Below are 21,720 nucleotides of genomic sequence, written 5' to 3' on the forward strand. Positions count from 1 at the left end.
TGGGCCACAACAACAACTGCAATGATTTACTTCGATGTGGAGGGACCACCTGGCCCATAGAAATGGCCAAGAGTTAAACACAACTGAATGGATAACATCATCCTCAAATGATGTTATCAAACAAATGAAATAAATGATGTTAGCAAATAAACAAGCACGTTCATCTTTCCAAAGCCTTCCCCCTTGGGCAGCAAAGGTAATCCTCGACTTACAACAGTTCATTTACTGACCATTCAAAGTTACAACGGCCCTGGGGAAAAAAGCCACTTGGGGACGTTTTTCTCACTTACGACCACTGCAACATCCCCCCATCACGATCACGTGATCAAAATTCGGACACTTGGCAACTGACTCATATTTGTGACGGTTGCAGTGTCCCGGGGTTATGACGACCTCCTGACAAGTGAAGTCAAGAGGGGAAGGGAGATTCACTTAACAACCGGATCACTAACTTCACAGCTGCAGTGATTTACTTAACCACTGGGGCGAAGAAGGTGGTAAAATGAGACAAAACTGACTTAACAAATGTCTCACTTAGCAATATAAATCTTGGGCTCCATTGCGGCCGTATGTCGAGGACTCCTATATTGTCATTTTGTTCAGTGTTGTTGTAACTGTGGACAGTCACTAAATGAACTGTCGTAAGTCGAGGACTACCTGTAGGGGAGTCCCGAGGGTCGAAAATATCGAGTTAGCGACTGCCACCCTTCAGCAAACTCCGATTCCTTGTTTGGTGTGTTTGCACATCACGCACATAAAACTCACACGGTGTGGCGGCTATTTTGACTTCGTTGCCCCCTTCCTGCCCTTCTTATTATAATCTCTTGAAATAGCTGCAATGGCTCAGATTCTGACAGCAAAGGTAGTCCTGGATCTAGAGCAGTTCGTTTAGTGCAGGGGTGTCCAAACTTGGGAACTTTAAGACTTGTGGACTTCAACTCCCAGAATTCCCCAGCCAGCATGGCTGGCTGGGGAATTCTGGGAGTTGAAGTCCACAAGTCTTAAAGTTCCCAAGTTTGGACACCCCTGGTTTAGTGACTGTTCAAACAGTCAACAGAAAAAAATGACTCATGACTATTTTTCACACTTACGACCATTGTCGCATCCCTACAGTCCTGGGGATGAAAATTCAGAGCCTTGGCAACTGGCTCACATTTATGACGGTTGAGGGTCTCAGGGACCCTTTGGCGACCTTCTGACAAGCGAAGTCGAGGAAGAAGCCAGATTCCCTAAACAACTGGGTTATTAATTTAACAACTGCAGTGATTCAGTTGCAAAAAAAAACCCCTCATAAAACGGGACCAAACTCACTTCACAACTGTCTCACTTAACAACATAAATTTCGGGCTGAATTGTGGTCGTAAGTCGAGGACTGCCTGTACAGGTAATCCATGACTTACAGCAACCATTGGGACTAGAACTTTCCTTGCTAAGCCAAGCTGTGGTTCAGTGAGACAATGCTCAATTTTAGGAGTTTTTTTCGCCACACTTCAGCAAACCACTGCGGTTGTTAAGTGATGCATGCGGTCACTAAGTGAATCTGGTTTCTGCTTGTCAGAGGTCAGATCAAAAGGTTGCAAATGGGATTCCCATGATGGGAATGGGATACAACTGTTGTAAATTCATTCCAGTGGCCAAACTCTTGAATTTTGATCATGCGACCATGAGGATACCGTGATCGTCATATGTGTGAGGACTGGTCCTAAGTCACTTTTTTTTAAAAAAAACCCTTTATAACATCAAACATTCCTTAAAATGAAGACAGGCAGTCCTCGACTTACGACCACCATTGAGCACAACGTTTACGTGGCTAAGTGAGACATCTGTTAAGGGAGTTTTGCCCCATCTTGCCATTTTCCTTGCCACCGTTGTTAACTGAATCACTGCGTGGTTAAGTTATTCACATGGTTGTTAAGTGAATCTGTCTTCCCCCTGGACTTTGCTCGTCAGAAGGTCGCAAAATGGGATCCCGTGAGCCCGAGACACTGCAACCGTCATAAATGTGAGTCAGTTGTCAAGCATCCGAATGTAAATCACGTGACTATGGGGATGCTGCCAGGGTCGGAAAAGAATTCTTTATTGGCCAAGGGTGAATGGACACACAAGGAACTTGTCTTGGCTGCAGATGCTCTCGATGTACATAAAAAGAAAAGACACATTCTATAGAGTCGAGTCGAGTAGAGTAGAGTAGAGTCAAGTAGAGTAGACTAGACTAGTCTAGAATAGACTAGAATAGAATAGAATAGAGTAGAATAGAATAGAATAGAATAGAATAGAATAGAACAGAATAGAATAATGGAATGAGAATAGAATATAATAGGAAATAGTGTAGTGTAGTGTTGAGTAGGATAGGGCAGGACAGAATAGAATAGAATAGAATAGAATAGAATAGAATAGAATAGAATAATGGAATGAGAATAGAATAGAATAGAACAGAACAGAACAGAACAGAACAGAACAGAACAGAACAGAATAGAATAGAATAGAATTCTTTATTGGCCAAGCGTGATTGGACACACAAGGAATTTGTCTTCGGTGCAGATGCTCTCAGTGTATATAAAAAGACAAGATACATTCTATAGAATAGAGTAGAGTAGAGTAGAGTAGAGTAGAATAGAATAGAATAGAATAGAATAGAATAGAATAGAGTTCTTTATTGGGCAAGGATGATTGGACACACAAGGAATTTGTCTTTGGTGCAGATGCTCTCAGTGTATATAAAAAGATACATTCTATAGAGTAGAGTAGAGTAGAGTAGAGTAGAGTAGAGTAGAGTAGAGTAGAATATTGGCCAAGTGCGATTGGACGCACAAGGAATTTGTCTTTGGTGCAGATGCTCTCAGTATATATAAAAAGACAAGATACATTCTATAGAGTAGAGTAGAGTAGAGTAGAGTAGAGTAGAGTAGAGTAGAGTAGAGTAGAGTAATAATAGAGTAGAGTAGAGTAGAATATTGGCCAAGTGTGATTGGACGCACAAGGAATTTGTCTTTGGTTCATATGCTCTCAGTGTATATAAAAAGACAAGATACATTTGTCAAGAATCATAAGATACAACACTTAATGATAGTCATAGGGTACATATAAGCAATCAAATCATACTAGAAAACAATCAATATAAATCATAAGGGTAGAAGCAACAAAGTTACTGTTATGCAGTCGTAAGTGGGAGGAGATGGGTGACAGACAGTCATAGGTCACTTTTTTCAGTGCCGTTTTAACTCCCGTCACTAAATGAACCGTTGTAAGTCGAGGACTCCTTGCAGTTGCTCAGCGAGGGCTTCCTGCACAAACCAGAGTGGCTGGAGTCACCTATTAAGCTAAACCCCTATGAAATAGATTGGTATATTTTTGGCTCTAGGGGAGAAAACAGATCAATCACATTAAGAGCCGACCTGGACAGTTGGGGGAGCCCAGAAAAGCTGAGAATCCGGGGCTCCCTCATCTCCCAAGCTCCTCTAACTTCGGCAGCGCTCTGCACACGCCCAGACACCATTCCCCCCAATTTCCAAGTCTAAATAAACTCCCTTAATTAGCCACATCCAAGGTCAATCAAGAGCGCGCGGCGTGGCATCAACCGGGACCCCCAAGTGGTTCCTTTGCAAGGGTCCAGAAGCGCCTTGCTGGAGGGGGGGATAAGCAGAGCTTTGTCTCCCCCCTCCTCCCCACCCCCTCCCCCGCCCCATCCGTCCGTCCGGGTCTGCCTCGGGAAGCGCGGAGCCCGTGCAGGTGCATCCGTCGCCCGGGGGCCAACGCGCTCAGCTTTCCAGCCGGGCGAGGCACGGCGGCGGCTTTTTCGGGGGGCGGGCACCGGGCGCCGTGTGCACCGGGCGGGGCGGCTTTTGCACCCGCTCCCCGCGGGGGAAATAAATAGCGGCCGTACGCGGCTCTCCTCCTCACTGGATGCGCATCTTCGCCTTCGCATCTTCGCCTCTTTGCATCAACCGGAGCCCCGAGACCCAAAGCGCCCACATGGATTCCGAAGACTGCTCGTGCTTCAGCGGTGCGGCTCCCTTCTCTGCCCCTTCTGCTTGGAAGGAGGGGGGGGGGAGAGAGAAAAAGAAAGAAAGAGACAGAGGAAGAGAAAGAAAAAAGAGAAAAGAGAGAAAGAAAAAGAGAGAAAGAGGCAGAGGAAGAGGAAGAAAAAGAAAAAGAAAAGAGAGAAAGAAAAAGAGAGAAAGAGGCAGAGGAAGAGGAAGAAAAAGGAGAAAAGAGAGAAAGAAAAAGAGAGAAAGAGGCAGAGAAAGAGGAAAAGGAAGAAAAAGGAGAAAAGAGAGAAAGAGAGAGAAAGAGAAAAAGACAAGAGAGAGAGAGAGAGAGAAAGAAAAAGAAAAAAAGAGACAGAGAACAGAGAGGAGAAAAGAGAGAAAGTGTAGAGAGAGAGAATGAGAGGAAGAGAAAAAGAGAGAGTGGAGAAAAAGAGAGAGAAAAGTGAGAAAGAAAAGAGAGAGAGAGAGAGAAAGAAAGAAAAAGAGAAGGAGAGAGAAAGAGAAACTGACCTGGGCTCCACTTTTGGGGGTCACCTCTCTCTCCTCGTGGGTCCTGCTTTCCTTCCCGGGGTTGCATTCTCATGTTCAAGATGCATCTCGATGGGGGAGCTCAGCGGCTGGAAGCTTTCCTGGGGGCTCTTAAGCCGAGGGACCCACCAAGAAAATCCCTTCTCTGCTTCCTCCGCCTCTTTTCAGACTTTGGGAAGCAGTAGCCAAGGGCGAGCTAGGGGTTTTTGATCTGCCATGGGCATCCTTGCTTGGGTGAAGGAGCGGTCTCCCTTTACACACACACACACACACATGCTATTCCTTCTTAGGTTGACTTGGAGAGGTTGCTTGCCAAGGCTGGAACGCATCCCAGAGCATCCCGGAGTCCTTGAGTCCTTGTGGGTTTATGTTGAAAGTGACCTTTTGTCTTGTTGGTGTTCCAAAGGTGATTGTGTGTCTTGTTTTTGTTTTGCAGGTGGGGTGTGCTCCTGTGGCAACAACTGTCAGTGTAAAAACTGTAAATGCAAATCCTGCAGGAAAAGTGAGTACCGTCATTCGCTTCCTAAATGTTTCACCTTCTCTCCTTTCAAGTTGCGGCTGTGTGTTTCTTACGAAGTGTGCGCGGGGTTGCAGTCGCACAACATCCTTGCCAGTGTGGTCCCACTAACCGTCATTTATTCAGTTAACCCAATCAGCGTTTGTATGGGGCACCAAACCGTTCAAACAAGAGGCCAGGCTATCAAAGATGGGTGTGATCATTTTATCTATGGAGATTCTCAATCGTCCAGGTCAGGGGTCATCAAACTTGGCAACTTTAAGACTTGTGGACTTCAGAAGTCTTAAAGTTGTCAAATTTGGAGACCTTTGGTCCATGTCATGGTTGTCCCAAAGGTGCTTTTTTCCAAAAGACAGCTGGAGTTACTTGGATTTTTCCGCTGAAAATGTTTTGCTTCTCATCCAAGAAGCTTCTTCAGTTTTAACCAACTAGTCTAGTGAAAAATGAATTAGAACTGTAGAAACTTCTTGGATGAGAAGTAAAATGTTTTCAAGGGAAAAAACCCAATGAAGTCCAGTTGCTTTTGGGAAAAAGCACTTTTGATCGTTTCATCCTCATGTAAGACTTTTTGCCTTACTTCTGTTCCAAAGTTGTCTAACGCGCAAACCCCCAAATTCCCAACAACCTGTTACTTTTCTTTTTTTATAAAGGGCAAATTGTCAACTTTTTATTGCTGGTTATTAAATTATGCTACTTAATTTAATTGCTGAATTAATCTGCTTTGGAGAGCGCAAGATGGGATGAATCATAAATTAACCCAATGGAGTATATGGTCTGTACTGCTAAATATTTAACTAAGATTAATGCCACATTTAACACGTGGCACAAATGCGGGCATTGTTTTCTCCCTGATTAAATGTCCTGTGAACAGACAGGATCCAATACACGGAAAATAGCTGGTTGGGGAATTCTGGGAGTTGAAGTCCACAAGTCTTAACATTGTCAGATTTGGGGACTCTGGTCCATATAATAGAGGTAACATTTCTCCAGGACCAGCACATAAAATGGTTAGTAAGCATGCTCGTCAGAATTCAAAATATTTGCTCCCAAAATTACAGGTAGTCTTTGACTTATGACCGTGTTACGATTGCAACATTTGCTTAATGACCGCTGCAAAAAAAAGACAATAAAATTGGATCAGTCACATGGGTGGCCTGATTTATGGACCTCATGAGTTACAATTGTCTCATTATGGTCATAACTTGAGGAGTTATGAAGGCAGCCCGTTCCTGAGAGCCAGGTTGCTTAAGGTAGAAACCAGGAGACCCTGAGTTCTAGTCTCACCTTGAGCCAGTCACTTTCTCTCAGCCCTAGGAAGCAGGCAATGGCAAACCACTCGCCAAGAATACTCCAGGGACTTCTCCACGCAGCTGCCAAGAATGTACTCTGTTTTGGAGGCACCCTCCAAAAATCACCATTGCTGTAAGGAAAGAGAGAGAACATTATGTGGAAGGATTAAGAAGGGATGTTTTAATAATTAAGATTCTGTGATGCTTTAGATCCAGTTGTAAAAGAGGGGAACTAGAGAGCACAGTCAGAACAGATGAAACATCTGCCTTCAACTTTTTAAGGTTTCTTTCGAAGATTTGCAAACAGGTGTTCCTGCACCGAAACACCTTTAGGGAGCGGCATTCAAAGTGCCGTTCTTTAGCCCTACTAATTCCAATTACCCTACAAGCCTGCAGCTAAACTGCAACGGCATTGCTCAAAGTCAACGCAGAGATAATTACATACAACTTAAATTTCTATGGGGAGGCTGTGCTAAAGCCTCTCCGGTCCAATACTTCATAAAATCGTGGCGGTTAGATTTGGACTTGACTTCGTGAAGTGAAAACAAGGAGGGCTAGTTCAGGACATGACGGGGAACAGAATTGTCGAGCGGGGTGGGGCAACCTCACGTCACACGATTTGCTTCCACCTGGTTTAAGTAAACCACAAAAGGTTTGACTCAGGTAAGATACCACCCTGTACACCAAGTCTTGGCTTGGAGTAAAGTCTACGCCAGGGATGGTTAACCTTTTTGGCAAGGAGTGCCAAAACTGGAGTGCACCAGAACCCAGAAAAGAGCAGCTGGCTGGGGCACATGTGGGTGGTGGCCAGCTGCTCTTACTTGTTCCATCACGCACATGCATGCCAGCCAGCTGCTCTCCTCCAGCGTGCCGGCCAACTGGTCTTCGCGTGAAGAGCAGCTGGCTGGCATGCATGTGCACTCTGGCCCAGAACCAGCGGTGGGTTTCAAAATTTTTTAGAACCTCTTCGGTAGGTGTGGCCTGCTTTGTGGGAGTGACTTGCTGGCCATGTGACTGGGTGGGAGTGGCTTATCAGCCATGTGACTGGGTGGGAGTGGCTTACCAGCCATGTGACTGGGTGGGAGTGACTTGCCGGCCATGTGACTGGGTAGGAGTGGCTTACCAGCCATGTGACTGGGTGGGCGTGGCCAGCTTGTAAAATGTGATGAAACTCACTTAACAACGCTCTTGCTTAGCAACCAAAATGTTGGCTGAGAAACTGGCATTTGAAGCACACAAGTCTTAAAGCTGTCAAGTTACAAGACTCTTGCACCCCTAACCCTTTAGGGGAAAAAACCCCAGGAGAGTTCAAACTTGACAGCTTTAAGACTTGTACACTTCAACTCCCAGAATTCCTCCTCCAGTCATATTGGCTCAGGATCTCTGGCATTTGAAGCATGCAAGTCTTAAAGCTGTCAAGTTACAAGACCCTTGCACCCCTAACCCTTTAGGAAAAAAAACTCACGGGTGTTCAAACTTGATAGCTTTAAGACTTGTGGACTTCAACTCCCAGAATTCCTCCTCTCGCTCTTCATCTTGATGATATGCAGACGGGCGGGGGGAGAGAGCTGGAACCGGTTCTAAACGGCACGGTAGATTTGTGGAACCTCTTCTATAGAAGAGGTCAGAACTGGCAGGAACCCACCCCTGCCCGGAATGCAGAAGAGAGCAGCTGGCCAGTGCACATGCACACTGGACCAGGTGTCTGGCGCTCATTCCCACGCCAGAAGAGCAGCTGGCGATGGTGTGCATGCCCACAGAGGGGGCTCTGTGTGCCACCTCTGGCACATGAGCCATAGGTTCGCCATCACTACTGGGCTCTGTAGGGCATGCCAACAATCATAAAGTAGATGGAGTTAGATGCCAGTGGGATGATACATTCAGGTTGGTTAAGGATCAAACAACATAGAACATTTTTGCAAATATTAAGGCACACTGTTCATTCCATAAAGCCCTAATTTTTAATTTTTGCATTTCTCTACTCATTCTGGGACCTGTGAAAGTGTTGGAGGTTTATCTTTGGTCTATGGGATGTGTTTTTTGGACCGCTGGGATGTGTTGTTGTTTTTTTACTAACCATGATGCTCAGATTCACAGCCCATTAAACCTAAATTGTACAGTGTGAGTTCCAACATGTTGTTTGGGCTTAATGTCTGTGACTCCAGCCCCTCTACCTCTTCGTTCAGATGACCTTTTTATCACTTGAGCTGGGATAGGATGCCGATACTTTCCTTTTTTCTTCTTCTTCAAAATTTTATTAAATTTAAAAAAAGGAATAAAATACTTTTGAGGAGGGAAAAGAATGAAAAAGAAAGGGAAAAGAGTAGGAAAGAAGCAACATCGGGGAACTATAGAAAAAATGCTGTAGAGCTAAATATAGCTTTAAAAGCTATACTGCTCAATAAAAGAAGTTATAGAGGTATAAAAGCTGTAGGAAAAGATAACATTTGACTTTCTTTGATAGAGATAAAACTTTTAAACTCAATAATCCTTTGAACTAGAATAAACCACGGCAAACAAAACAAATCTAATCATCAAAAAGCAGGGCTAAAATTGCATTTCAGTGCCAAACAAGTCTCTCTCCCCCCCCCCCCCCCCCGGTGTGTGTGGGGGGGTTCCCAAGTAGAAATGAAGCTAGATAAAGTCCTTCTTTTAACCAAAGCAGTACATTTTGCAATCTCCAAGCACCCCATTTCACCATTCTTTCTCCCCTTGTGGGCCTATGGTGAAAAATATGTCCAGTCTAACGAAGAGAAGAACTATGATAGCAGTCTTCCAATATTTGAGGGACTGTTCCAAAGAAGAGGGAGTCAACCTAGTCTCCAAAGCACCTGAGAGAAGGCCAAGAGGTAATCGGTGGAAGATCATTAAAGAGAGATTGAACCTGGAAATAAGGAGGACATTTCTTCATAGTGGGAACAATTAACCAGTGGACAGAAGTTGCCTTCAAAAATTGTGGGTGTTCCATCATTAGAAGTTTCCAAGGAGATATTGTACAGCCATTTGTCCAGAATCTGGGTATAGGATCTCTTCCTTGACCAGGAGGTTGGTCTACATCTAGAAGACCTCCAAGGTCCTTCCCAACCCCGTTGTTCTATGTTCTTCCATCCCTATGTGCGTACAGAAGCCTCACTGCTATTGTCACATATAAAAACAAAGCCCCATTTTGTTTTTTCGGTCTCTTTGTCCATCAAACCTCCGAGAAATTCAACTGAGCATTCGGCTTGTCAACTTGTAAAACATTTCCATGACTATTATCAAGTTGACAGGGAAAAGAGAGGGAGAATTCCATGCCTACTTTCGACCAGGGTCGGATCTCAGATTTCTCCAGCAGGCGTGTGAGGCGTGAAAGTTCACAGCCCGCTGCAGCACCTCGTTGGTGGATATGATTTATGACACAGACTGAGGGGAGGCAAGACACAGGGGTAAAAGTCAGACACCAATAAACCAGAAATCAGATTCGGCTCCGCAGAAGAACATGCCAAAATGTTGCTTCTAATAAATGAGTGGATTTATTTTGAACTTTGTTTGGAGGCTCGTAAATTAATTTAAGGCACCTTTTGGGAACTTCAGGATTCTCTTGTTGAAGGTTGAGGCTGACATTTTCCATTCTCTTTTTCAGGCTGCTGCTCCTGCTGCCCAGTGGGCTGTGCCAAGTGTGCCCAAGGCTGCATTTGCAAAGGCCAACCTTCCACCAAATGCAGCTGCTGCAAGTAAAGAGAAGCCGCCTTCAGCAGTCTTGAAAATCTGTATATTTGCCCGCAGGAATGTCACGTTGATGTCCGGTTCTGTTTTTGCTATTGCGCGCTCTCACCATTAGTTGTGAAAGTAAAACAATGCTGATAGTAATAAAGCCATGTATGTATATAAGAAATGTTTGCGATGTTTTGGCCTTGGCCTTTGCCAACGGACCAGCAGGAGGCGCTGATAGGCGTGAGATGCTTTGCTCCCCGTTAGGAATCTGCTCTTAAATGGAAGTTCTATTAACGGCTATATTTCACATATCGGAAATTTTTTTGGGCAACCGATTGCAAGGTACTAACTCCTGTTTAAAAATAAAATGATTTTCAACACTTAAAATGTGTCCACTGGCTTTATTCCTAGTCAGCAATGCTGTGAATTGGTAGATATGGTATCTTGCAACCCTATTATTCTATGTTCTAGGTTAGCTGCCTTCATGGATGAAAATACTGCGTGGGGATGCATTGGAAGAGTTGACACCAAAGATGTAACGCTAATCATTTCCAAACTGCAGTTCAGGACTATGGAGAAGTTAGGGAGTTCTTACCTCTCCTTTTTTTCTTGTTGTTCTTCTTTAATTGCTAAGTCGTATGCAGCTTTTCGTAATCCCATGGACCATAGCTCTCCTCCACTTTCTCCCCGAGTTTGCCCAAATTCATGTTCCTTGTGTTGATGACACTATCTAACCATCTCGTCTTCTGCCGTCCCCTTCTCCTTTCGCCTTCCATCTTTCCCAGCGTCAGGCTCTTCTCCAGTGAGTCCTTCCTTCTCATTTGGTGGCAGCTGAATGGACTTGTTTACACCCAGTCAAGGTCAACCGTCCCAGAATACCAGGTGGGCGAAAACACCTGAAGATGTGCCCTACATGACACCATATGGGTTGGGGATTGGACATTCAGCCTGCGTCCTTGGGGGGGGAGGGATTTGGGGATACTTTCAACATGTAACTTTCGCGCCTTTTGCTTCAGATCCTGCTTTTCTTTTCTTGCTATCCTTTCAAATTCAAGTAAAAGTACCTCTTCTCTACAAACATGGAATTGGGTTTTTTTTCTTTCTTGGGTTCTGAACAGAAGCACACCTGACAGAGGGCTCAAATGCAGTTGTGGCCGCCATCTTGACTTGTTTGACTTGATGGAAGTTGACTTCCATCTCCCTATGGATCCTGTTTAGGTCAGGGATGTCCATCAAAAACCAAAACTACCAGAAGGACAATCACAGTGAATGGGTCCCAAGACACCTCTTGAAGCCCAGATCTTATCTTAGTCCCTTAGGCAGGCTGCCCTTCTAAATTCCATATTGGGTCTCCTAAAAATCCCTGTGAGGAATACGTGGGCCCAGAGGTTTACATGGGAAAAGGTGTGAGAAGACTCCATTTTCATTTCCAGCATGGAATTTTCCCTTTTAAAAGGTTCAATTCTGAATTTTCATGAAAATGTGTTGGTTCCTTTCTGGTTCTAACCAGGTCTAACTGGTGATACTCAAAGTGATACTTTGAGTATCCCGTGAGGTAAAAAGTTAAAAGGCCACCTACTACGATGATGCTGGATTCGCATTTCCAAGCTTATCTTTTTGTAATGATGCCGTGTGCATAATTTGAAAGCCAGTTTGGTGTAGTGGTTAAGCCACTAGTCTGGAAAGTAAAAGACAACGAGTTCTAATCCTCCCGCAGGCATGAAACCAGACGAATGATTATAATGACAGTCACTCCCACTCGGGCTTAAGGAGAAGACAACCGGGATCAACCACTTCCAGAAATCTTGGCATCAAAACTGCAGGAACCAGTCCAGGCAGTCACCAGAGTTGACAGACAATAAACATTTAAATCTAAACACTAACCTGTTGTACAACTTTTAGCTAATTATTTAACTCGATTAAATGAGTTGTGCACTCTTATTAAAAATTAAACACGCTGGTTGCCCACTACTAGAGTAAAACTAAAGGTAAAGGTTCCCTTTGCACATACATGCTAGTCGTTCCCGACTCTAGGAGGCAGTGCTCATCTCCGTTTCAAAACCGAAGAGCCAGCGCTGTCCGAAGACATCTCCGTGGTCATGTGGCCGGCATGACTAAACGCCGAAGGTGCACGGAACGCTGTTGCCTTCCCACTAAAGGTGGTTCTTATTTTTCCACTTGCATTTTTATATGCTTTCAACTGCTAGGTTGGCAGAAACTGGGACAAGTAACGGGAGCTTGCTTGGTTACGCGGCGCTAGGGATTCAAACCGCTGAACTGCTGACCTTTCTGATAGACAAGCTTAGTGTCTTAGCTCCTGAGCCACCATATTATTTATTTACTGGCTGCAGAATTTGGGGAGTTGAAGTCCACAAGTCTTAAAAGTGGCCAAGATTGGACACATCTTCAGTAAGTCACATTTTGATGGTGACTTATGGCCACCCATCTGGGCCACATTTTGGTCACATCTGGGCTACATTTTGGTGGCCCAGATGGGTGGCTGGCAAGAGGATTCTGGCAAGATGGGAGGCTTTTCACCTTTTCCTGGCATCCTGTAAAGGGAAATTTGTTGAATTTAGGACTTTTGGCCACGTGGGGAAAACTTTTGACCTGCAATCCAGGAAATGTCTGGCTCAGTTTGAGGTTCTTTCAGGCGAAAGTTTATGGTGGAAATATCCTGCCAAATGTTTTTTTTTTCCTGACACACACATACAAATAAGAGAAGCGATAGAAAAAAACACCATAAGGAAGGTTGAGACATTGGGAGAATCCCCAATCTACGCCTTTTCAGAGCAAAACCAGCTGAGCTGAATGCGATTTCAAAACAGTCCTCAACTTACAATCTTTGGTTTAGTGCAGGGGTGTCCAAACTTAGGAACTTTAAGACTTGTGGACTTCAACTCCCAGAATTCCCCAACTCTGGGAGTTGAAGTCCACAAGTCTTAAAGTTCCCAAGTTTGGACACCCCTGGTTTAGTGAGAGTTTGACGTTGCAACGGTACTGAGACAAGACACATCACGCCCACCAAGCCACGCCCACAGAACCGGTAGTAAAATTTATGAATCCCACCACTGAAGCTGTGGCATAACTGTATCCAAAAGCAAAAGCCAAACGCTTTCTAAAATGTGATTTATCATCCTTGTTGTCACAACATGGAAAGTATTCAGGACACCCAAGTTGGGACTCAAGATGGTGGCCAAAACTGTGTGACCCACCCTTTTTAATCTGCATAAAAGGGGGTGGGGCTTCAGTCACGTGGCTGTGAATGCCATCTTGACTTTTTCTGACTCTTTCCTGGGGTGGAACCCAATCTCTGGACTAGTTTCCTCTTTTTACCCTTAATTTACAATACAATACAATAGTAGAGTTGGAAGGGACCTTGGAGGTCTTCTAGTCCAACCCTCTGCCTAGGCAGGAAACCCTATACCGTTTCAGACAAATAGCTATCCAACATCTTCTTAAAGACTTCCAGTGTTGGGGCATTCACAACTTCTGGAGGCAACTTCTGTTCCACTGATTAATTGTTCTAACTGTCAGGAAATTTCTCCTCAGTTCTAAGTTGCTTCTCTCCTTGATTAGTTTCCACCCATTGCTTCTTGTCCTACCCTCAGGTGCCTTGGAGAATAGTTTGACTCCCTCTTCTTTGTGGCAACCCCTGAGATATTGGAACAATGCTATCATGTCTCCCCTAGCCCTTCTTTCTGTTAAGCTAAACATACCCAGTTCCTGCAACCGTTCTTCATATGTTTTAGTCTCCAGTCCCCTAATCCTCTTTGTTGCTCTTCTCTGCACTCGTTCTAGAGTCTCTAAGATTTCTAAGATTGGGGCTTCATATTCATACAGTAGACCTTCCACAGTCATTAGACTAAACCAGGGTTCTCCAACCTTGGCAACTTTTAAGACTTGTGGACTTCAACTCCCAGAATTCCCCAGTCGGCCATGTCTGGGGACTTCATGCTGGTGGGGGAATTCTGGGAGTAGAAGTCCACAAGTCTTAAAGTTGCCAAGGTTGGAAACCCTTGGACTAAAAGGGACTGGAGACTAAAACATACGATCAACAGTTGCAGGAACTGGGCATGGCTAGTCTAGGGAAGAGAAGGATTAGGGGAGACAGGATAGCAGTCTTCCAGTATTTGGGGGGCTGCCACAGAGAGGAGAGGGTCAAGCTATTTTCCAAAGCACCTGAAGGCCAGACAGGAACAATGGATGGAAACTGATCAAGGAGAGATTCAACCTGGAAATAAGGAGGGATTTCCTGACAGTGAGAACAATCAACCCATGGAATAGCTTGCCTTCTGACATGGTGGCAGCTTCATCCCTAGAGCCTTTCAAGAAGAGACTGAACTGCCCTCTGTCAGAAACGGTGTAGGGTCTCCTGCTTGGTTGGGGGGTTGGTCTAGATGACCTACAAGGTCCCTTCCAACTCTGTTAATCTCTAATAATAATCTCTCTCTAAAGCCCAGTCTGGCTAGTGGGTTGTAGGTTTTAGTGTGTGGTATGAAGTTCACTTTCTTCAAATTGTTGCTTTCCATGCCCCCACTGGACTACAATCCCCATCAGCTCCAGGACATCTGAGATGGATTGTTCCTCAGGAGGGGTGGGTGGGGAATGTTTTGTTACTAATTGGTATGTGGCTAAAATGTTTCTGGAATATGAGTACCGTTTTAAAGATGTCTGGGAAGCATTTTTTCTGGATGATTAATTACAACTTAACTAGTTCCACCTAGAGAACAATCAACTGCACCTTGTAATTTTTATAGCATATTTTGCTTTTGTTTGGTGGACAAGCTGGCTAGTTTCTCTGCTTCTCTTGGAAGCAGATGGACCCCATATAAAGATATCCCCCAATGAGCTCAATATTTTACTTCCACAAAAGGTTTCCAAGATGGCAGGGCAAATCAAAAGACACTTTGGGTACCTGCTCTGGCCCTTCTTTTCCTCACTTAAAAACCTCTATAGGAAGTCCTTGAGGTACAACCACAATTGGGTCCAGAATTTCTGTTGTTAGCCAAGGTGGTGGTTAAGGAAGTTGTGCCCAAGTTTATGACTTTTTGTGCCATGGCTAAGTGAATCACTGCAGTTATTAAGTGAATCACATGGCCATTAAGCAAACCCAACTTCCCACATTGAGTTTGCTTGTTGGAAGCTGGCTGGGAAATTCATGAATAATGGATCCGTGACTCAGGATATTGCAACAGCTGTAAATACATATCAGTTGTCAAGCACCCAAATTTTGGTCAGGTGGCTCTGGAGATGCTGCAACAGTCACAAGTGCAAGGACCAATTGTGAGGACAGACTTTTTGGTACTGTTGTACCTTCACTCATTAAACAAATGGTTGTAAGCCAAGAACATTTACACAACACACTTAAACAAAACACAACATATGAATGAGTATTCAGTTGTATTCCTGACTGGTTAGTCGTAACATTGGTTAATATTGTACTTTAGTGGCTTAGCAGGTTGTGAAAACCCAGACTGCTTTCACTAATTATTGGCCAAACCCAGAAAGAGGGCAACCAGTAACCAAGTTAAGTTGAGGTGTGCAAACTCAACTCGACTGCAAAGGTTTGAATAGTGTTTTAACCGTTGGCATTTTAATTTTGAATGCCCTATGAAACGGTGTGATTAATTCTACACAAACAACTCAGGGACTTTCAACTGAAGAAGTATGCTGACATTAAACGATTAAAAACCAAGAGTATCCAATCTGGAAATTAAAGCGATATTCCACCTGAAGTTCAGCCAGGCCATAACAAACAAACTTTGAGTGCCGTCATTGTTTGCTTAAAGTTCTACTAACTAGAGCTTTAGCTGCTGACTCACTCTTGAATCAGCACTACCAACCCACGTGGGGCTTTTGCGCACTGCACTCTGCACACCGTTTTCGGAAGGGGTGGGTGGGGGAATTGTTTGTATTGTCATGTGCAAAAGGAGGCGGCCTTAACAGCTGCACACCACACCAGCTTGAATGAGAAGGAAGTTTGCACACTGTTGTCATCTTGTAGAAATGGCTTCACTGTGTTTTGAGCCAGCCAGATGGGGGTCAGCAGATATCTGCCACCAAACCAAATCCATGATCACAACACTCTTAATTCATCACAAAGACACTAAACTAATGTAAATCGTTCCTTCCAACTCTTGTTATTCTCTTTCCTTTTCTTAGCAACAAGGCTCCGGAGGTCCAATTCCTCAAATTTAATCAGATTCCAACTTTTGGGAATATGAGATTATTTGGGTTATGAGCTAAGAGAAATACTGTAGTTTCTCAAACTACCGAAGTGGTATTCCTGATATTAGTGATTGGATTTGAAAGACATGTAATTTTACTTTTTTTTAAAAAAAAGCATCTTTAAAGTTGTGGAAGCTTCATCACTGGAAGATTTCAAGAAGATTCTGGACTGGCATCTGTCAGAAATGTAGGATCTCCTGCTTGGGTGGGGGTTGGACTAAATGACCTCCAAAGTCCCTTCCGTTCATCTGTTAAATACATGCCAAAAACTGGCATAACTTCATGCTTGGCACCAACTTCATGACATTTTACAACAATAGAGTATTATTTTTGCTGTTTCATTTAGAAAGTTTAATGATTAATGTTGAAGAGATATGAAAGGTACAGATGTCACGTGTTTTCCCCTTCTTTTCATTTAGTTTGATGACTGCTTCAGCTTGCTGGTTTAAAGGCTTTTGTTTTCTTTTCAATTTTGTGTATGTCTCTTTTTAAAGAAGACAACGTAGGCATAGTTTGGCCCTGTTTTCTTTCGGGACTTTTTTAAACGATTAAATCGGTTTGTTTTTAAGGTTTAAAAAAATCCAATGCTTTTCCATTTCAGTCCTCCTGATTTGCAATCCATATTTGTTGAGCTCAAAGGCTAGCTAGCTAAAGTGAGGTATTGGGGACTGGGGAGATTAAATCTACGAGAAACCTTATTTGATTTAATCCTAATTAGGATCCAGCAGGGTGAGGATCTAGAACAGCGAGGTTCATCCAAACTCCCTGAAATATTTCCTCCAACGCACCTCGCAGGATTTTGTTGTGGTCAAGAAAAAGCAAAGACCTCAAAGCAAAACTTTGATCCACAGATAAAATAAAATATTATTCTAATCTAAAGAAAGCAGGCCCACTGCCCTGGGCCCTGCCATAAAACTCCGGGCCAGAAATGGACATTCCCAGTTTGGTTAGAGAAGGGAGGGCAGGATTCTCCCCCCCCCCCGCCCCGTGGAGTGGGGGGGTTAGACTAGAAGACCTCCAAGGTCCCTTCCAACTCTATTCTGATTGATTGGATTGAATTGACTGATTGATTGATAGACATGGGAGAAAAGCCCCATTCAACAGGATGGCAGGTCACCTGGGGGGGGGGAGTTCCCACTCGGGGACTTTGCAAATCCCAGGGATCTCCTCCCCTTCCCCCAATCAACGCCACGGAGATCCAACCTGGACCCCCCACCTGTTGCTTCCAGCTGTAGAAAATGAGGACCCATGACAGTCGTGGGGGAAGGGGAGGCGACCCCTTCAACAGCTGCCTGGAGGTCCCCCCAGACCCCGTTTTGAATCAATGAGACCCCACCCCCGGCGCCTCCATTCGCTCCAGGGGGACCAAGTCAGGCTAATTTCGGGGGGGGGGGCTTAGCGTGTAGCCCGTTTGTGCTGCACCCCCTTCGGCTACGAAGCCCAGGGGACCAGCGGGAGCCCGCGGGCGCCCGCTTGCAAACGCGGGGGCTTTGCGCGCGGCGCGGAAGCGGCTCCTTTTTGCGCCCATCCTCACCGCCGCGGCCCGTGCGCAGGACAGGGAGGGAGGGAGGGAGGGATGGGCGGTTTGCACACGCCTCGCTGACCTCGCGGCCGCTATAAAAAGCCGGCGGCAGGCAGCCCTCCAGCATCCGTGCATCTTTCCTCCGCCTTGGGCTGTTTGCGCTGCTTTTCGTCTCTCTCGACTTGCGATGGATCCCCAGAATTGCGGCTGTGCCACCGGTAAGTCTCTGCTTCTGTTTTCCCTCCACCCCTTTAGGGGGGTTGCATTGCCTTAAAAAAAACAACACCCTTATTCCCCTCCCTTTAGAAATCCCGGTTTGGCTGCCCAGAATCCAGTAAGCCAGGCTATTGAGCGCAGGAGATGCGCGCAAGTGCTGCGGAGGGAACCTATGGCTCCGTTGAGGCCGTTGGGGTGGAGTCTTGCGGGACCCCGATGGGTTGGGAAAGCAGCGGGGTTTGTCCCTCTCCGTCCGTGCTGTTTACAGATGAACAGAGTTGGAAGGGACCTTGTAGGTCATCTAGTCCAACCCCCTGCCCAAGCAGGAGACCCTACACCGTTTCTGACAAATAAGTCTAGTCTCTTCTTGATGAAGCCCCCACAACTTCCTAAGAGTTGTCCTCCAAGAGAGAGACCCGTTTCTTCCCCCTCCCCCAAAAAACCCCATGAACACTTTCTGGAAGTCTGTGTCGGGTCTCTAACAGGGTATAAGCCCCCTCCCCCCCACACGCACAGACAGAAACAACGTATCTACCGATACAGAAGCAGTTCCCAAATTTCTGTTCTCAGATAAACTTTTTTTTTACCAGCTTTCCAGGCCAAATAAAATTCGGCAGGGCTTTAAGCAACTAAGATTTGCTTAAGTTTGACATCAAAATGTAGCATTGAACAATTTAATCTGCTCTCTGTTTATTGGGGTTGCTAGTTATATGCCAAGGATCCAAGGCCAGGTTTCTATGGAAGCTCCTGTGGGCAAGACTGGAATATAACCAAGTTACTTCTTTTCAAAGGAACTATTGGCAAGAATAGGCAGTTTGACTGGCAAGTCTTAGCTTCCCCATTTGGGGGAAAAAGCAACCGCCTAATAATACATTAGCAGTAGGAAAACCGATTTCCCATTCAGAACAGCTGTGAGGAGACTTAGGAAAATGTTCCCAAGTTTTCTCCCGTGCCTGGAAGCATTTTTTTTTCCAAATTGGACATTTGAGAAAAGTATCCCTAACAAGATGGGAGTTTGCAAAAGCTCTTAAAGCAAAATAAGTTTCCCAATTAGATTGTCCTAAAAAGGCTGTAAAAAGGTTTAGAAACGAATCTTTCTCCAAAAACTAAGTACCATTTCAGCGTAGTGGAGTAACGTAGCCATGTAATCCAGGGAAAGGAAATTTATGGGCATCCTAGTTATTTTAAACCAGGACCTGGGAGATTTTTTTTTCTCTTTGAAGTTTTTCTAGTGCATCCAAAAACTCTTCAAACTTAAAATTGTGTGTCTACCCAGAGAGGGGGAAGACACTTCAGGTTAAGCCACGGTTTAACAGACCTCATAGTTTAACCATTCACATTAAGCCATGATTTAACCATGGGTTTTACAGGCTTCCAAAGACTGGGTTCAAAACCAGAACTAAACAAACTCTAGTTTACAGCGTGCATTGCCCGCTTAGTCTCAGCAGTTGCATGGAATAGTGTATAGGAGCTTCTAGTAAAAGGGGTTGAATCGTGCTTGTGGTTTGTGATTATTCTCTTTCAGGCAATGACATTTGTTCTTTCCCCGTTTTAACATTTCAGGCACCTCTTGCTCCTGCAATGGATCGTGCAAATGCAAAAACTGCAAATGTACTTCATGCAAAAAAAGTAAGTCTTTTGTTTTCTAGAACATCAATTGGGGGTTAAAAATGCAAAGGTCGAGGTTTTGAGAAAAAGCGAGGTCGTTGTCAGTCATCTGATTTGACACAAGACTTGCAACATATGCCTAAATCAGGGGTGTCCAAACTTGAGAACTTTAAGACTTGTGGACTTCAACTCCCAGAATGGGAGTTGAAGTCCGCAAGTCTTAAAAAGTTCCCAAGTTTGGACACCCCGGGCCTAATTAATCCCATGGAGTCCTTGGCACTATCATGAATAAGAGTATGGGTTTAGATATAGAGTGAATGCTTTTGAAAGATATTAAAGTTTTAGTTGCAGGATTTGGGTATGTCTGGTCTAGTGAAAAGACACAATAGCAGTGTTCCAATATCTCAGGGGTTGCCACCAAGAAGAGGGAGTCAAGCTATTCTCCAAAGCACCTTGAAGGCAAGACAAGAAGCAATGGGTGGAAACTAATCCAGCAGAGAAGCAACCTAGAACTAAGGAGAAATGTCCTAACAGTGAGGACTATCAACCAGTGCAACAACTTGCCTTCAGAAGTTGTGGGTGCTCCATCATTGGAGGGTTTTAAGAAGAGACTGGGACAGCCAATTGTCTGAAGTGGTATAGGGTCTCCTCCTTGAGTAGGAGCTTGGACTAGATGACCTCCAAGGCCCCTTCCAGCTCAATGCTAAGATTATGTGCAATTAGGATGTAGTTGAGGTTTAATCCTATGCATTCTAGAGGATTTTATTCTGAGCAAGAACAACCTAACCAGGTTTTATGGACAGGGAAGCCTACAATAAATTCATTCGTTGCACATTTTATTAGGGGTGTGTAAATTGGGCAAACTATGGGCTGTCCACTTGGCAACGGACTCACATTGAGATTGAATGTGGGAATTGAACTGGACATTCAGTTTGATCTAGAAAACCCAATTCTAAGCCTTCGAGTATCCAAGTTGATTACTGTATCCCATTTCTAACGTTATTTCATCTCCTGTTTTTCTGACTCTTTCCAGGCTGCTGTTCTTGCTGCCCTGCCAGTTGTGACAACTGCGCAAAAGGCTGTGTCTGCAAAGACCCTTCCCTGAACAAATGCAGCTGCTGCCCCTGAACCCCCACCCTTCCTCTTTTTGTAATTAGGTGAAATCTGTTGTGCAGTCAAAATGATTTTTCCAGGCTACAGCGACATGTGTGTTGCCCTTGTTTTTTTAAAAGCCTGAGAGCATGAAAATAAAGCTGACTTCAGACAAACCATTGTCTGTTTGGGTTTCTTGGGGTGGGTTTCTTCAAAGTGACTAACCTGGTTTTAAAGGTCATCAGCTACAGTGGAACTCCGGGCAGTCTTTTGAATGTACCTTGGTTTTGTTAAACATGGTGGTCTAAATCAATTTGCAATGTGGTTTGCTTGCTTTTGGGTCCACAGAGTGGATTTTACATATTGTAACACAAATACATACCTATTTCCCTGGCTCAGCTGATCAGGAGAGCCTGTGGCTTAGTGGCTAAGACTCCTGCCTAATATGTAATATAGCCCAGGTTCAAATCCCAGTAAGGGTATGGCTAGCTGATGAGAGCTAAATAGCTTGAAATAGATCTATACTAGTCTCCCTTTATTTATTTATCAGCACAAATACAACACACACACACACACACACATATATATACACACATATACATACATATACTGTATATAATTATTCATATGCTATATATCCTGAACACACACACACACAGTGGCTAAGACACTGAGCTTGTCAATTGGAAAGGCCAGCAGTTCAGCGGTTCGAATCCCTAGCACCGCGTAATGGAGTGAGCTCCCGTTACTTGTCCCAGCTTCTGCCAACTTAGCAGTTCGAAACCATGTAAAAATGCAAGTAGAAAAATAGGAACCACCTTTGGTGGGAAGGGAACAGCGTTCCGTGTGCCTTTGGGGTTGAGTCTTGCCGGCCACATGACCACGGAGACGTCTTCGGACAGCGCTGGCTCTTCGGCTTTGAAACAGATGAGTACTGCCCCCCAGAGTAGCACATATGTGAAAGGGCAACCTTGACCTTAATTATTCATATTCTGTATATCCTGAGCACTAATATTCTCTTATCTATAGGACCAC

The 21,720-nt window shown here is 44.6% G+C and overlaps 2 protein-coding genes across 2 annotated transcripts; both read left to right on the forward strand.

Moving 5' to 3' along the window:
• The first annotated feature begins 3,847 nt into the window (after positions 1-3,847).
• On the forward strand, positions 3,848-10,403 carry LOC309397511 (metallothionein-1-like). Its single transcript, XM_081963580.1, has 3 exons — positions 3,848-4,003; positions 4,954-5,019; positions 9,946-10,403. Exons 1-3 carry the CDS (start codon positions 3,904-3,906, stop codon positions 10,038-10,040), a joined length of 261 nt encoding a protein of 86 aa, XP_081819706.1. The 5' UTR covers positions 3,848-3,903; the 3' UTR covers positions 10,041-10,403.
• A 7,436-nt stretch (positions 10,404-17,839) lies between these two features.
• On the forward strand, positions 17,840-20,861 carry LOC309397501 (metallothionein B-like). The gene is made up of 3 exons (XM_081963567.1): positions 17,840-17,987; positions 19,549-19,614; positions 20,627-20,861. Exons 1-3 carry the CDS (start codon positions 17,957-17,959, stop codon positions 20,719-20,721), a joined length of 192 nt encoding a protein of 63 aa, XP_081819693.1. The 5' UTR covers positions 17,840-17,956; the 3' UTR covers positions 20,722-20,861.
• Positions 20,862-21,720: the final 859 nt, after the last annotated feature.

This window comes from Natrix helvetica (assembly GCF_964273705.1).
Source record: "Natrix helvetica genome assembly, chromosome: 10".
Lineage (NCBI taxonomy): Eukaryota > Metazoa > Chordata > Lepidosauria > Squamata > Natricidae > Natrix > Natrix helvetica.